This window comes from Branchiostoma floridae, chromosome 13 (assembly GCF_000003815.2).
Source record: "Branchiostoma floridae strain S238N-H82 chromosome 13, Bfl_VNyyK, whole genome shotgun sequence".
NCBI lineage: Eukaryota > Metazoa > Chordata > Leptocardii > Amphioxiformes > Branchiostomatidae > Branchiostoma > Branchiostoma floridae.
Genome location: NC_049991.1, coordinates 17213332 through 17227316, shown reverse-complemented (window position 1 = coordinate 17227316; position 13985 = coordinate 17213332). Strand labels below are relative to the sequence as shown.

Here is a 13985-nt window from a genome sequence, read left to right as displayed (position 1 = left end):
TGCTATGGAGGCCAGCAGTCAGAAAAGACCAGCAATCAGCGACCCTGTACAAAAAGAAATGTCCAGCAAAAGTGTATTATGAGCCAAAAAAAAGCCATAGAGAGCCTGCTATGGAGGCTAAAATAAATGTGATAAATAAACAGTTCTCGAAAATACTATGATCTCGACATCTGCTTGAAGACTACCCACCCGTTCCTTCCGCCGTAGCGCCCTCGGCTCCAAGGCCACGTGCGTAAGACCAGCGGAGCCGGCGGTGACGCGGCAGGTCACGTGGGAAGTTCTGGAGGTGGCCGATAGGGAGACGTCATTATGACGGTCCTTATTAGGTAAGGCCACATTTCCACGCACAGACTGAAGACCGTTGGAAAACCGAACAAAGATGATTGGCTATTGAAATCATGGCAAGACAATTGTTCATTCAAATTTGAAATTTAAAAGATTACAGAGATGCTATTTGAACATTTTGGAGATCAAAGAAAGATCATCAGCGGGCCTTAAAGACATTCAAGCGGACATATTACCAAACCAAACCAATGGGTCATATATTTAAAATCAAAGAAACCCTAGGAGATCATTGAAATCATAGAAAACCTAGGAGATCATGGAACAATGATCATTGAAAGATTATTGAGAGGCCGATCGATTGAAAGACCTTTGTGCTCATTGAGTGACAACCATTGACTAATCTGCCAACATCCTGTTGGTCTGTTTACAAATTGTATATATTTTTTGTTCTAAGCATTTTACGTTATTTGTTGTATTGTAAATGCAAACAGACTCCAGACAGAATAGTGTAACATTTATGAAAATCCAGATTTAACAAACGTTTTGGACACTCATCGGTCTCTGCTCTGTGGAATCCCACATACGATAGTTCTGGTGGAGGAAACCTTGATGATTATATATCATTGTTTGTTTGATTGTTTGTTTGTTTATTGTGCACTTTCAATTTCTGCCTCTGTGATTCAAAGGTGATCACTTCCAGGTCCTTCATTCCTTCATTTCGCTTTCCTTTCAGGTAAACTTTTGTTTGTATAGCAATTTGTGGATTTATGTTGTATTCTTATATAGCCAGGCCCGCGGACCAATCAGAAGCCCCGTTCCACGTTGATTATGACGCATAGATTCCGGCCTAATAGAAATATAGACATATACCATGCTAGAAGATTTGGCTGTCCAAGGAGTATGGTTTGAGACCAGTTAACTCCGCTGGCATGCTTCGCTCACTCGGTGGTTTTATTCGGTGGTTATAGCAAAGGACCAGGCGTTATGACAGCATATACACCTCGGGGCGGGTCATTAACCCTTAATCACATTATCCTATTTTCTTCTTCTGACCCTGTGAAACGTTTCAGTGCATTTTGTCTCGTCTTGTCAATAAATAACTCGTTTAAAATTTATTCTACGTTGCGTTTAATGTTCATACCTTGTCTTGTATTTTTATTTCCTATTTGTAATTGAACGTGCCAAAGTCACTGTATTTTTGTTGTGTAAATAAAGCTTTCCTGTGTTAGTCCAGGTCTCAATGACGATGCAACCTCAAAACAATAATCTCTTTGTTTGTTTTAGGTCCTTCTTGGCGAGCAACGATCGGCGACTTCTATTCAAAATTGACGAAACGTTACGTTACTAAAAAAATCAACTCCCATGGAAAGCGCGGAAGGCGGGAAAAGGCGATGATTACTATGATTGCGATGGCCGTCATTAGCAGCTGCCCTTACGGTATCTCACTGCACTTGGGGCACTGGTGCGGCACTGCGGGGTTAGTTCACTGTGGCACTGTTGTGTTATTTTCGCCGTTTATTTTTATAGTCTAGATATTACGTAATACGTATGACTTTGAAGACAACAAAATACACAAAACGTATTATAAGAAAATTCGTTCTTTATCTATTCAATTCGTTGAGTAGTCCAGATATTGCGTAATACGTATGACTTTGAAGACAACAAAATACACAAAAAGTATTATAAGAAGATTCGTTCTTTATCTATTTAATTCGTTGAGTAATCTTTCGAAACGCGCAGTGCCACACCGGTGCCCCAAGTGCAGTGCGATACCACCCTTAGTAACTCTGCCCCCTCGCCCCCACCGCACCCGTGATATCGCTAGGCGCAGCTATTCTAAACATGAAAAAAGCACTTGGGTTTTGTACATGAGACAGGCGAAGCCTGATGAAGCCAAAGATACGATGTTAAAAATCTTGAAAGCGTTTTCTTACAATATATCTTAACTGTGCATATTCCTTATCAAAATGATGCATTAAAAGTAGCATGTAAGCCCAGAAGTCTAACTTCTAGATTTAGGCATTTGAACGGGGGTAAAGATTTACCTGTATTAAAATTATGTATTCAGAATTATTACTCCAAGTAAGATAGTATGAGATTATGATATACGGTTATAAACATGATGTATATGTTAAGAACGTATTTGAGTATCTTAGATACAGAGTGTATGCAATGAGACAACGTTAACTGGAATAGCACAATATCAATTCATATGTCATGTATAATGTATACTTTTATCACATAAAATGGTTATAAACTTAAATGATAGACTGAGCGTATATCTACATTATTTGGTAAACAGAACGTTAATAAAGCTTATATGCATATAGAATAGATGACAAAGACATTAGGTAGGGTCAGCAATGTTTTTTTTATCTTTAGCTTGTATTCAGAAATTGAAGTATTGTTGAATGTAGCTGTGGGAATTGTAAGTGACTAGTTGACACAAGACTTCAATTACTGTCACATTCTGTACCGTATACGCGTATGTACATTCAGACATTTGATATTTGTATGTTAGAATTTAGATTATTTACCTGTATTTAGAGTTAGACCACATTCGATCATTTCGTGTATTTCTTTTTGTTCACCTGCAATTAGCCCCATGGGCATGACTTTTGCAATAAAGCATTATTATCATTATTATTATTACAACTGTTATAATGTTAAACAGGATACAGTGCACGTGACTTTCTCCGTGTCTGGCTTAATCTTCTCTGTAACGGTAACACCTTGGACTTATCATACATGTATTTCCCCACCTCCCCTTCTACCTTGGGATGAATCAGCAAAATGCGCTGGAATCACAAAATGTTTTGTTTTGGCTGCGTGCGCCCTTAAGAGACTCTCTTAAGAGGTCTTCAACACATGCAAGTCATGTAGTCTTGAATACAAAAATCACGAGTCTTGCTGACTTGTACCAACAAGCACTTATTATTCTTGTTAGCCATCTCTACTGAAGAATAGAGAACTGAATGAATAAATCGACCTTAGTCTTTAATTTGACAAAGGGCACGGTCACATAACAAACCAACATTTTGTGTATATAGATAGAGACAGAAGAAGCGCGATCGTCGTACGATTTGGAGGCCATATCTATAGGACTTTCAAGCAGTCCGTGACAGAACCAACCACCGACATGGATTCAAAACAGCATTTTGTGTATCAAGACAGTTGAATTTCGCAAGAGACGTACGTTTTTGTCCTCCAAATAGCCCGAAGTTAGCGATCGTACGACGATCGCACGACCTATGTGACTACGCTCTAATACCCCCTTTCCACTAGGACGGCGCTCTCGCCGCGCTCTCTCTGTGACCTAAAATTTGACATATCGCTTAACGAATTGTATAGAAAAAAAACGAATCTTTTGTGTGTTTTATTGTCTTCTCAGTCACACTTTTACATTTTGTATGATATACCCAGTGTAAAAGTAAAGGTTACACATATCCTATTTAGGTCGCAGTGAGAGCGCAGCGTGATTGCCGTCTAGTGGAAAGGAGGCCTAACCGATCTGCACAAAAAGACATGTATATATGTTAGGTTTGTTGCCTTGACCTCTACCCCCACTCACAGCCCCACTCATCCATGCAAGGGTGATCAGTACAAATCCAGAAGAACAGGGTTCCATAATTAGCCGCCCGCGCCCGCGGCTTCAAGTTGCCTCAGATTGTACAGCCAACACGGTATAGCTAAAGTTAGTCACCAGTGAAGTCGAACAGGTCTCATTGCTAAGATTTCGGCAACAACGTCACGAAAACTGAAGACGTCGCACCGGTGTTCGTCATGTCCAGAACAGGAGAACAACCGGGACATCCTTCTAGAACTACAGGTAAGTTGTTGTTACGAACGTTTAAATTTATGTCTGTCGACAGGCCTGTAGTGTACGGACATGTCTGTTCCCCTGTTGCATAGGCGGGCGGGCAACTGACTTATTCACTTGGTTGCGCTTCAACTGAGAGAACGCCCTGTGTAATTTGTCACGAATGATCGTTAAAATCAGCAAGTTCGTTGTAAGAAAAGTTTACTCTAACTAAAATGATGTTGCCCATTTATAAGAATATGTATTCAGAAACTTCTGTTTGCTAGGTAAAGCTGTAGGGGGGTTATCGTTGGACATACACAAAATTAGCCGCAAATGGGGTATCAGATATATGGAATTATTTACTATTTATGGTTCCAACATGATATCATACATATCCGTATATGTCATGAATGAGTTAAGGTCTGTCTTCCGAAGGACAAGCAAATCTTTACACGGAAACCTTGGTCAGACAAGAAAGATCAATCAAGAAAAATGGCGGATATGTCTGTCGACAGGCCTGTAGCGCACGAACATGTCTGTTGGAAACCGGTTGAGTGAGGTAGGAATCTTTTTCGCTTGGTTGCACTTCAACTGAAAGAAGGCCATCATGATTATTGCCACGTGAAATCATGGACATGGTTTCACAAAAATACTATTGACGTTATACTTAAGTATGAATCAGTAACGTCTGTCTGGTCAGTGAAACTACTGGTATTTTGGAGATTCCGTAACGGTGAACAAGGCTTAGATTTCAGTAAATTGATTTGATTGATTTGATTTGGTTCTTGTGGTAGTGGCACGAATTTTACATACGAGTACAAATACAAAACATAATGTTAGTGTCTGATACATACATGGAACTGTCTGGTTCCAATATGATATCACACAGATAGGGTCATGTCCTAAATGGCTCACCTTTGTACTCACAAGGACAAACTATCATCTTATCGCACATGTCAAGGTTTAGAAGGGGATAATTACCATTCATGCCTGCAGGTGACTTGCCAGAAATATACAAGCAGGTAAATGACACTTTAGAAACAAAGAAAAAGTTGGAAAATATTGTTTGGCATGTGAGTCATTCTTGTGACCGGGGCTTTAGTCTTCTACGAAACGGTAACACCTTGGACTTATTTTTCTCTTCCTCCCGTTCTGTAGTCTTGTAAAAGCTCGGGGTGAATCAGCAAAAAAGACCAGAATGACAAAGCGTTTCGTTTTAGCTGCTTGCACCCTTAAGAGACTGTCTTAAGAGGTCTTCAACACATGCAAGTCATGTTGCCCTGAACACACAAAAATAATATCGGGAGCAGTCCTGCTGACTTGTATCATAAAGTACTTATTGTTCTTGTCAGATATCTCGGCTGAAGAATAGAGAATAGAGAATGAAGTACAAAGGTGAGCCAATGAATGATCGGATGAACGGATGGATGGATGGATCGTTGGACGAATGGACGAACAAACGAACGAATGAATGAATGGATAGATGAATAAAAGAATGAATTGCGAGTACAAGCGGGACGTACAATGACTTTTCTTCGACAGACCCGACCAACGTAAAAGGCCGCGCACATTATGAAGATACGAGCCTACAGCTCCGCCACATCCCACCACCGGTCAGCTCTACAACAGTAACGATTCCCAAGGACGGCCCGCCTGATGAGAGACCTGAGGACTCCTCATCGCCGCTGTACGACACGTACGTCCTGCCCTGCCTCACCGAGTATGTCGGGATGACCCTCTTCATCTTCATCATCAGCATTGCCACAGGTACAACTAGGGCTGGGTATCGGTACAGCGTACCGGTACAAAACTGGTTTTTCTTATTGGACCGGTCCAGAAAAACCGGACCTGAAAAAAATAGGTGGACCGGATGTTGGACCGATTAGAAAATTAACATATCATTTTATCAGGCATTCACACGTTTTGGCGCTTGCAGTTGGAAGAAAATGACAAGAGTGAAGTAGAGTAGAGTTTATAGTAATTTCTACCAAGGTTTACAGTCAATCGTACAGGTGCAGTTAGCGTTGTAGTATTTTAAAACGCCAGTTTAAAAGTCTAATACTCCACCAGACAGATTTCTGTCTAGTGAAATGCACCATTGGTATGAGTCATACTGAATCAGGTCCAGGTTCAGGTCCGGACCTGGACCTGATCCTTTGGACCTGAACCGGACCTGGACCTGAATTTTCTGTACCGGTACCCAGCCCTATGTACAACACGTCAACGGTGTGGTGATTCAGTAATAAAAGATAAACCAAGGAGCTGAAATATTTCAGATAGCATACACGACGTTTCATCAAGGCACATTTTGCACATTCTTCATTCTGGCTGGCACTGCTTATTCGGTTTCAGTGTGAAGGCCTTTTTAGGCCTACGTCACATTACCCAGGGTGTCCGCGCGGTGTCTAACCGATGTAGCTCTGAAGCTGGTAGACATCGGCTCTGAAGCTGGTAGACATCGGCTCACACAGTCACAAATCATTTTTTCTTCACGCGTACCGTTAGAAGTCCCGGGGGGCTCCGGTGGGCATTCCGGAGGCTTTCGTGCAATAGTCGTATGCTTTAACCCTTTATCGCTCGATGTTCGGCAGGCAACCGTGAGCTGCCCTGGGGATGTCCACGGGTACCCCGTAGGGGTCTGGCAGTGGGTCGGCCGATTCACCCCTTGTAGATAACAGTATGGCCCCTGTCGTACGCTCCGCGAACCACGACCATCATGCATTTTTGGTTTTTCTTTAGGGGGGGGGGGTATATAAGCATTGGTTGGCTCGTCTTCGTTGACTTTTGCAAATGCGCCACGTAGTAATAATACTAGTAGAATACGCTGATGAGCAAGCTATAAATGCGAGAACATTCTTGCGACTTTTAGTCTTTTAGTCCTCATGGGTGTGGGACCTTCCATTGAGAAGAGTAGAAAGTGAGTTTTTTACTGATGATATTTCCCTAATAATTTCCACACCGGGAGCCCGGTTCATTTTAAGTCCGACTTAAAACCAACCGGGGCCCCGCCCGAGGCCAAAAATAACCCTGCAGCCGCTGGGAGACCAACAGGACCCCGACCGGAAGAGCCCCAAAACAGTCCGTAAATTACCCGCCAGGGTCCCTATGTGGAAATGTGACCATGGTCCAAATTGTCCTTTTTGATGACCTAGGGACCCGTCAGCGGCCCTGGCGGTGTTCCGGGATGACACAACAGATGCAATAGTTTGTACTGCAACAACGTTGGGCCTGTACCGTCGAGTACCGTCGGGGTACCGGGCGGGTACCGGGCAGGTACTGTGAGGGACCCTACCGATGTGTTCACGATTGGCTGACGGCTTTGATTCGGTGTATTTTCCTGCCCGGGGCCTGGTTGTTTTTAAGTCCGACTTAGAATCAACCGGGGCCCCGCCCGAGCCCCAAAATAGCCCGGCAGCCGCCGGGGGTCTCACGGGGTCCCGCCCGACAGTGCAACAATTCAGCCACTAACCTACCCGGCCGGGCCCCTTTGTGCAAATGTGACGTTAGCATTAGTGGTGGAGAAAAGCCCGCATGTGTAGTTTAACCTGTATATAAATTAGTATCTGAATCGAATGTAATTTTGAGAAGAAAGCCTTTGATACTTTCACTGATAAGCCTTATGTCTTGGTCCCGATAAAGCTAATTCCAGTTATGGTGGTCATGTTGGATTTCCCGGGGCTATCTGGGGTTTTGGCACAAGAACGAGGCTGCAGTTGGGCATTCTATTATATACTAGGCTGTATTGCAGACATAAGTACCGGTGCACCGGTGCCGGTCAAGGATAGGGCTGGGTACCGGTACAGAAAATTCAGGTCCAGGTCCGGTTCAGGTCCAAAGGATTAGGTCAAGGTCCGGACCTGAACCTGGACCTGATTCAGTTTGACTCATACCAATGGTCTATTTCACTACATAGAAATCTGTTTGGTGGAGTATTAGACTTACACTGGCGTTTTGAAATCCTACAACGCTAACTGCACCTGTACGATTGGCTGTAAAACTTGGTAGAAATTACTATAAACTCTACTCTACTTCACTCTTGTCATTTTCTTCCACCTGCAAGCGCCAAAACGTGTGAATGACTGATAAAATAATCTGTTAATTTTCTAATCGGTCCAACATCCGGTGCACCTAATTTTTTTCAGGTCCGGTTTTTCTGGACCGGTCCAATAAGAAAAACCGGTTTTGTACCGGTACGCTGTACCGATACCCAGCCCTAGTTAAGGATGTAGCGGCCACAAATTTGTCCCGGTGGACTGCCGGATACCGGGGGTACTCCTCATTGTTTCCTCATGGGTACGCACGGCGTCTGTTTGTTACTGGGTCCCGGGTTCATTTTAAGTTCGACTTCAATTCGACCCGATGCCCGGTCGGGACCAAAATTACACTATTATCAGTAAAGTTTAGTGCACTCTGTACGAACGTTCTCAACGCAATCAGTGACAAGTTTAAACCACAGTATACATTTGTTGCCCAGCTTATTTCAGTACTGCAGGGCCCACTTGGTTGACAGGCGTGGCCCTTACCAACGGGTTCGCCATCGTCTCGCTCGTCGTCGCCATTGGACCAGTCAGGTATGACGTCACTGTTACGGCAACCAATAGCTATCTTGGCATTTTACATTTCTAACAATGACTGTGGTGAAATAGTGCACATTAAAGTAATTTAATGCCGTGTGAACAGCATTCTTTTCGCTGTTCATACTTGTAAATCGTAACATGGCAAACGCAGAATGTTTAAAAATATCTGAATCAACTTTGAAGCAAGAGCTATCCTAACACTCAACTATCACGAGTTCACGACCATAGGATGTCCAGATCAGAACGGATGATATCAAAATCGGAAGGTCCGCTGCAGTAGTGTTAAAACTGCTAGGGGGCCCAACATCGCACTAGACCTTTGTTTCCCCGAAAGGTACCCACATCATCTATCATAAGGATCCACTTAAAGCTTCCGAGTTATGCTGTCTACACACACACACGCGCGCACAAACACACACACAAACACACACACACAAACACACACAAACACACACACAAACACACACAAACAAACACACACACACACACACAAACACACACACACACACAAACACACACACACACAAACACACACACACACACAAACACACACACACATACACACACACACACACACACACACACAAACACACACACACATACACACACACACAAACACACACGCATACACACACACACACACACAAACACACAGAGAGAACACAAACACAAAGTACTCACACAAAGCAGACAAAGCACCTAAAACGTAACCTTCCTGTTGAAGGTAATAAATTTTTCCTTCTACTGTCCTGACACAGTGGTGCACACTTAAACCCCGCCGTTACCATGGCAATCACCTTGTCTGGTGGATTCCAGCCTATTTTGGTCATCCCTTACGTCATCGCCCAGATAACGGGGTCAATAACCGGAGCTTACTTTACCAAGGTAACACATGTAGTCGTACAATTGCAGATAAAAGACATTGATTACGCCCGTACATACACTTTGTCAAATGGTCAAGATATTCAGGTCGACGTTTATATTGTTATGGGCATCGGCTACAAATCAAGGAGTTGGGTACTGAAGAGTGAGTCGTTTCTCATAGCTAAGTAGAGTGTAGCTCAAGAGTACTTCGGTTGAGTATCCAAGGTAATGTAAAAATAGACATGTTCATATTGTCATGATAGTATCCGTGAATATTCAGGTAATAATAACTCACCTCACACAGCGGCTTGCAGCACCGAGTATCCAAAAAGTCTAATTTCAAAGACTTTTGTATATGACGAAAGTTTCGGCGTTTCAAACATTGTCGCCATATTGTTTTCCTGATGACGTAAAGTTGATAGGAACTGGCCACTTGAAATTAGGGGTCTGCACTTGCCTAAAAAATGACGAAAATTCTTTTTTAACCAAATCAAAACATATACTCCCGGCACTGTCTCATCAATGTACGATTCTCTTACAACTCCCCAAAGAAAGGCCTGTCTTGAATTGGCCACAAGTTAAAACGCATGTAAAAGTGACCCTGTGTGACCTTCGCCTGAATATTTTCGGCTCAAAGTACAAAAATGTTGTGAGATGAATCTATTGAATATACAAAGAAACTTAAATGATGCGATGATACGATTTCTCCAGGCCATCTTACCAAACACAACCTACGCACTATGTAATGGCGGGGCACACTCTGTAGGGCCGGGGGTGACCGCTGGGGGCGCTATTCTGTGTGAAGTCCTCATCACTGCCTTCCTTGTGCTGATCATCCTCATGTGCGGGGTGGATACCGAGTACAAGAAACAGCCTCTCCCACCGCTGGCGATCGGACTGGCCGTGGTGGTCGGCATTTTGTGCGGGTACGTAGATTTGCTTCTATTTCCCATCTAAAGAACTTAAGAAGCTTATTTTGGTCAGAAAGAGGCCTTACGCGTCTTTGAATAGTTCTTTACTGAAGCACAAATTACTCTTGAGAATTATGTGTATGGTGGAAATGTGCATGGTCGCCCCTATCTTTGTTCAACCGCTAGTTCGTTCAACATTAGAACAGTAAATCTCTGAATCATTTCAAAGAAAAGTACAACTATGCGTTCATCCGACGTTACAATTGCATTCTTTTCTCTATGAGCACAGGTAGTTAAATGTCATATCAAAGCTCTAACCTTGTCTTTACCCTCCCCGCACCTCCAGTGGCCCATACTCGGGCGGCTCCATGAACCCAGCCCGCTCGTTCGGCCCGGCTGTGGCGTCCGGCCTTTGGGATGACCACTACGTCTGGTGGGTGGGGCCGATACTGGGCGGACTGATCTCAGCTGGGATATACAGGTAGGAACAGAATAATCATATACCTACAGTGTCACTGACGAAAGGCACCGGATGGCTGTCTGAAACGTCTGACCGTTCATCTCCAGTTGCTTGAGTAACTGTTTTTTGGAGTATCTTATTACCTGGATGACTGGAGTATGACCTAGATCACTTGGGTCACGTGACCTGACGAACATTCATATTTTGTCACTGACTGCAACACATCACAAAATTATTCAATTAACTTGAAGCTGTTTTTTTCTTTCTTAAGAGCTTTTGTTTTGTTTTTCTTAGGAGCTTAAAATTGTTTCAACCCAACCTGTTTTATTCAAGGTTGTTGATGGCCAGTGGAGATCGGCGTCTCCTGTCGAAGATGCTGACCTATTCGAAGCGGTCAGGGAAGAGGGTCGAGACAAAAGCATGATGAGCTTCACCGGATTGTACACATGTGTAATCTCCATGTAGATCCTACGGTGGCATTAAAAGATATCAAAAGCTGTCAGAGGAGTGAAGCCAGGCTAGGAGTGTGTTTGGTTTATGTACACCTCGTGGCTGACTACACTCCTTGGCCAGTTTAGTACCATCTTATGCCATAGTACGATCTGCTTGGAGAGTACACATGTGATCTTCATCAGTTTCAATGTATTATCACTCCAGTATTTCTTATCACGTCGTATATGCTTATTTTATTCCTTAGTATTTCTCAATATAGTTGCATCTAGGGTACAAAGGAATGATCGTATCTATAACTGTGCAAAAAACGCCTTTTTAAAGAAAGGTAACAGAATACGTATCCATAGAGCTCAGTTGCTTTAACAGTTAATTATAGCATATAGGATGAAAACGTTGTTACTGTCGTTGAATATTTTGTATCAAAATGTTTTGTTTATCAAAATTAGAAATATCTATCTGCGTATAATGTAACAATAGTCATTTGAGGGGTATTTACGTGCGTGTGAAGTGCATACTTATTGGAGCTAGAATCACAAAGATGCAAATGTACTGACGTGTGTACACAAGCTTTACTGCAGTTATTTTGTAAACCGCCAGGATATGTGTGTTACACCAAGTGTCTCCTTTCCATTGGCAATAAATGATTCTAAAACGAGGGTGCCAGCTTGACAATCCTGTATTATCTACGTTAACGAATCTGCCTCTCCTACCGATCGTTCAAGAATACTAGAATTATGGACCAAAATACTTCAGCACAGCATCAGTTACTGAGCTTTGAGATATCACAACCGGAAATTCTACTGCAGTACCATAGAAAGCTGATAGGAAGCCCCAAATCAAATCATTATAAGGTCTAATAGAGACCTACGCACATGGTTACCAAACATCAGGTCAATTAATTCAGGCATTCTTGCTGAATCACTGTGTCGTGTTCACACACACACACACACTGCCAAAATATAACAATGGTAACGCGTCACACAGAACGTCCAAACCTCAACCTGAAGAAAAGGATATATAATGGAGGGTCCCCAACCAAACACAGTTCTGATTGAAAAGGTTAAGAACTTGGGGCGGCACATACCGCTGTCGTCAAGGTGCGAAGTGCACTTTAGCCTTTGTTCTCGTCCCGACGTCAGGTCATCACGTAGTCACGGCGTCAGAAGGTGATGGTCACACCTGGAACCATAACACTGACGTCTGTGTGTTCTAGCCTTTTAATAACATCTAATTATTTCATTGATTTTTTCATCTTTAGGGTCGCCCTTGAGTTAGATCTGATTTCCAATGGAGCCCTTTAGTACAAAATCATAGCACATTGAGCAAATAAAGAAACAGGAAAATCATAACTAATATAGGATTGAACAAATGATAAATTGATATCAACACATCATAAAGTAACATAAGAAAGTATCCCGGCAAAATCTGACAGATGTGGAAAAGTTAAAGAATTAAACTGTACATTCTGCCTATTAGGACTCTTCCCAAATGGTACCATGCAATGTGTCAAGGCCAGATTCTTTCATTGCTTATACGATGACAAACACACACACACCAGGCGTTACATAATAACACGATACGTTTGTACGTTATGTACACATGCCGTGTTGTTATTTCTGTTGCCATGGTGGGATCGGATGGCGTAAAGGCAACGTGTTTGATCCAGAACCTTGAGGTCCTGGGTTCAAATCCTGTTCAAAAATTGTCTCCGATCTTGTGCCTTTGGGAAAGTCACTTTACACGACTTTCCACACTTCACACTACAGGGGAAAACGTGTACCTTATTGCGGTTGGGAAGTCCCTCACATAGGACGTTAAAAAGGGCCGCACCATCATGATGATCAATGGTGATCATGGGCACTAAATAAAGAAGGAGAGAAGATCTTATCCCCGGAGTAGATGAAAAATCACTTAGTGTTCTGACTGGCTAGTTTTTTTTTCTTTTTCTGAGAGTCGTCTAGGGTAGATGGCTGTCAGAAACAGGGCCCTGTATGATCTATATAGAGCGTAATTAGCCGTTTTAATTTCCACACATGTACAATATATAGCCGAACGCTTAAAATTAACGTAGAGCACAATCGTCGTATTCTACATAAAGTGTACTTGGCGCCTGAATATGTGCAAAGCGAAGACAACATGCTCAAATTTATCGTAAGGCACTGCCACTGCCTGTCTGAATTTCACAGGTAGTAACGGGGGATTTGCCGTACCCCTGCACGGTGACCCCTGATTGATTTACGAGTTGTCCCGAAAAAAAGGGGCGTTCACATTCCTTGACATACTGTGAGCATATACCTACGTCGTTGAGGTCGTCCATACAACAAAAGATCATAGTCATGATAGTGAGGGGGTCGGGCAATGACTAGTCTCACCGTGCAGTTCACAAATATTATATATAAACTGCAGCATTTCTCATCATGTCCAGCAACTTCCAAGCGGAGCATCCTCCTCAACCTACAAGTAAGTAAAACAGCGCGCGCTGGTTTCCAAACAGATTTTCCGGTGGCAAAATCGTTATGGAGCCTGGGGCTTGGGAAAGTTACGATTATGTAATCACCTTTCCTCATCTGCTTGAAGATTGGTGACGGACCTGTCGTTTCTAAACATCTATTTGTTGCTGCTGTAGTTATTGT

The 13985-nt window shown here is 42.8% G+C and overlaps 1 protein-coding gene across 4 annotated transcripts in view; it reads left to right on the top strand.

The window, feature by feature from the left end:
• Positions 1-13985, top strand: part of LOC118429152 (aquaporin-8-like) — a 37647-nt gene that overhangs the window by 10345 nt on the left and 13317 nt on the right. For 2 of the 4 annotated variants that reach the window (XM_035839576.1, XM_035839573.1), the window contains exons 7-8: positions 208-326; positions 1570-1647. The exons of 1 other annotated variant lie outside the window; for it this stretch is intronic. In XM_035839576.1, the coding sequence (XP_035695469.1) occupies positions 208-313 (106 nt within the window). In that variant the 3' untranslated portion in view covers positions 314-326; positions 1570-1647. Of the gene's footprint in view, positions 1-207; positions 327-1569; positions 1768-13985 lie in introns of those variants that run through there. One more of the 4 variants, XM_035839574.1, reaches the window with a different exon arrangement.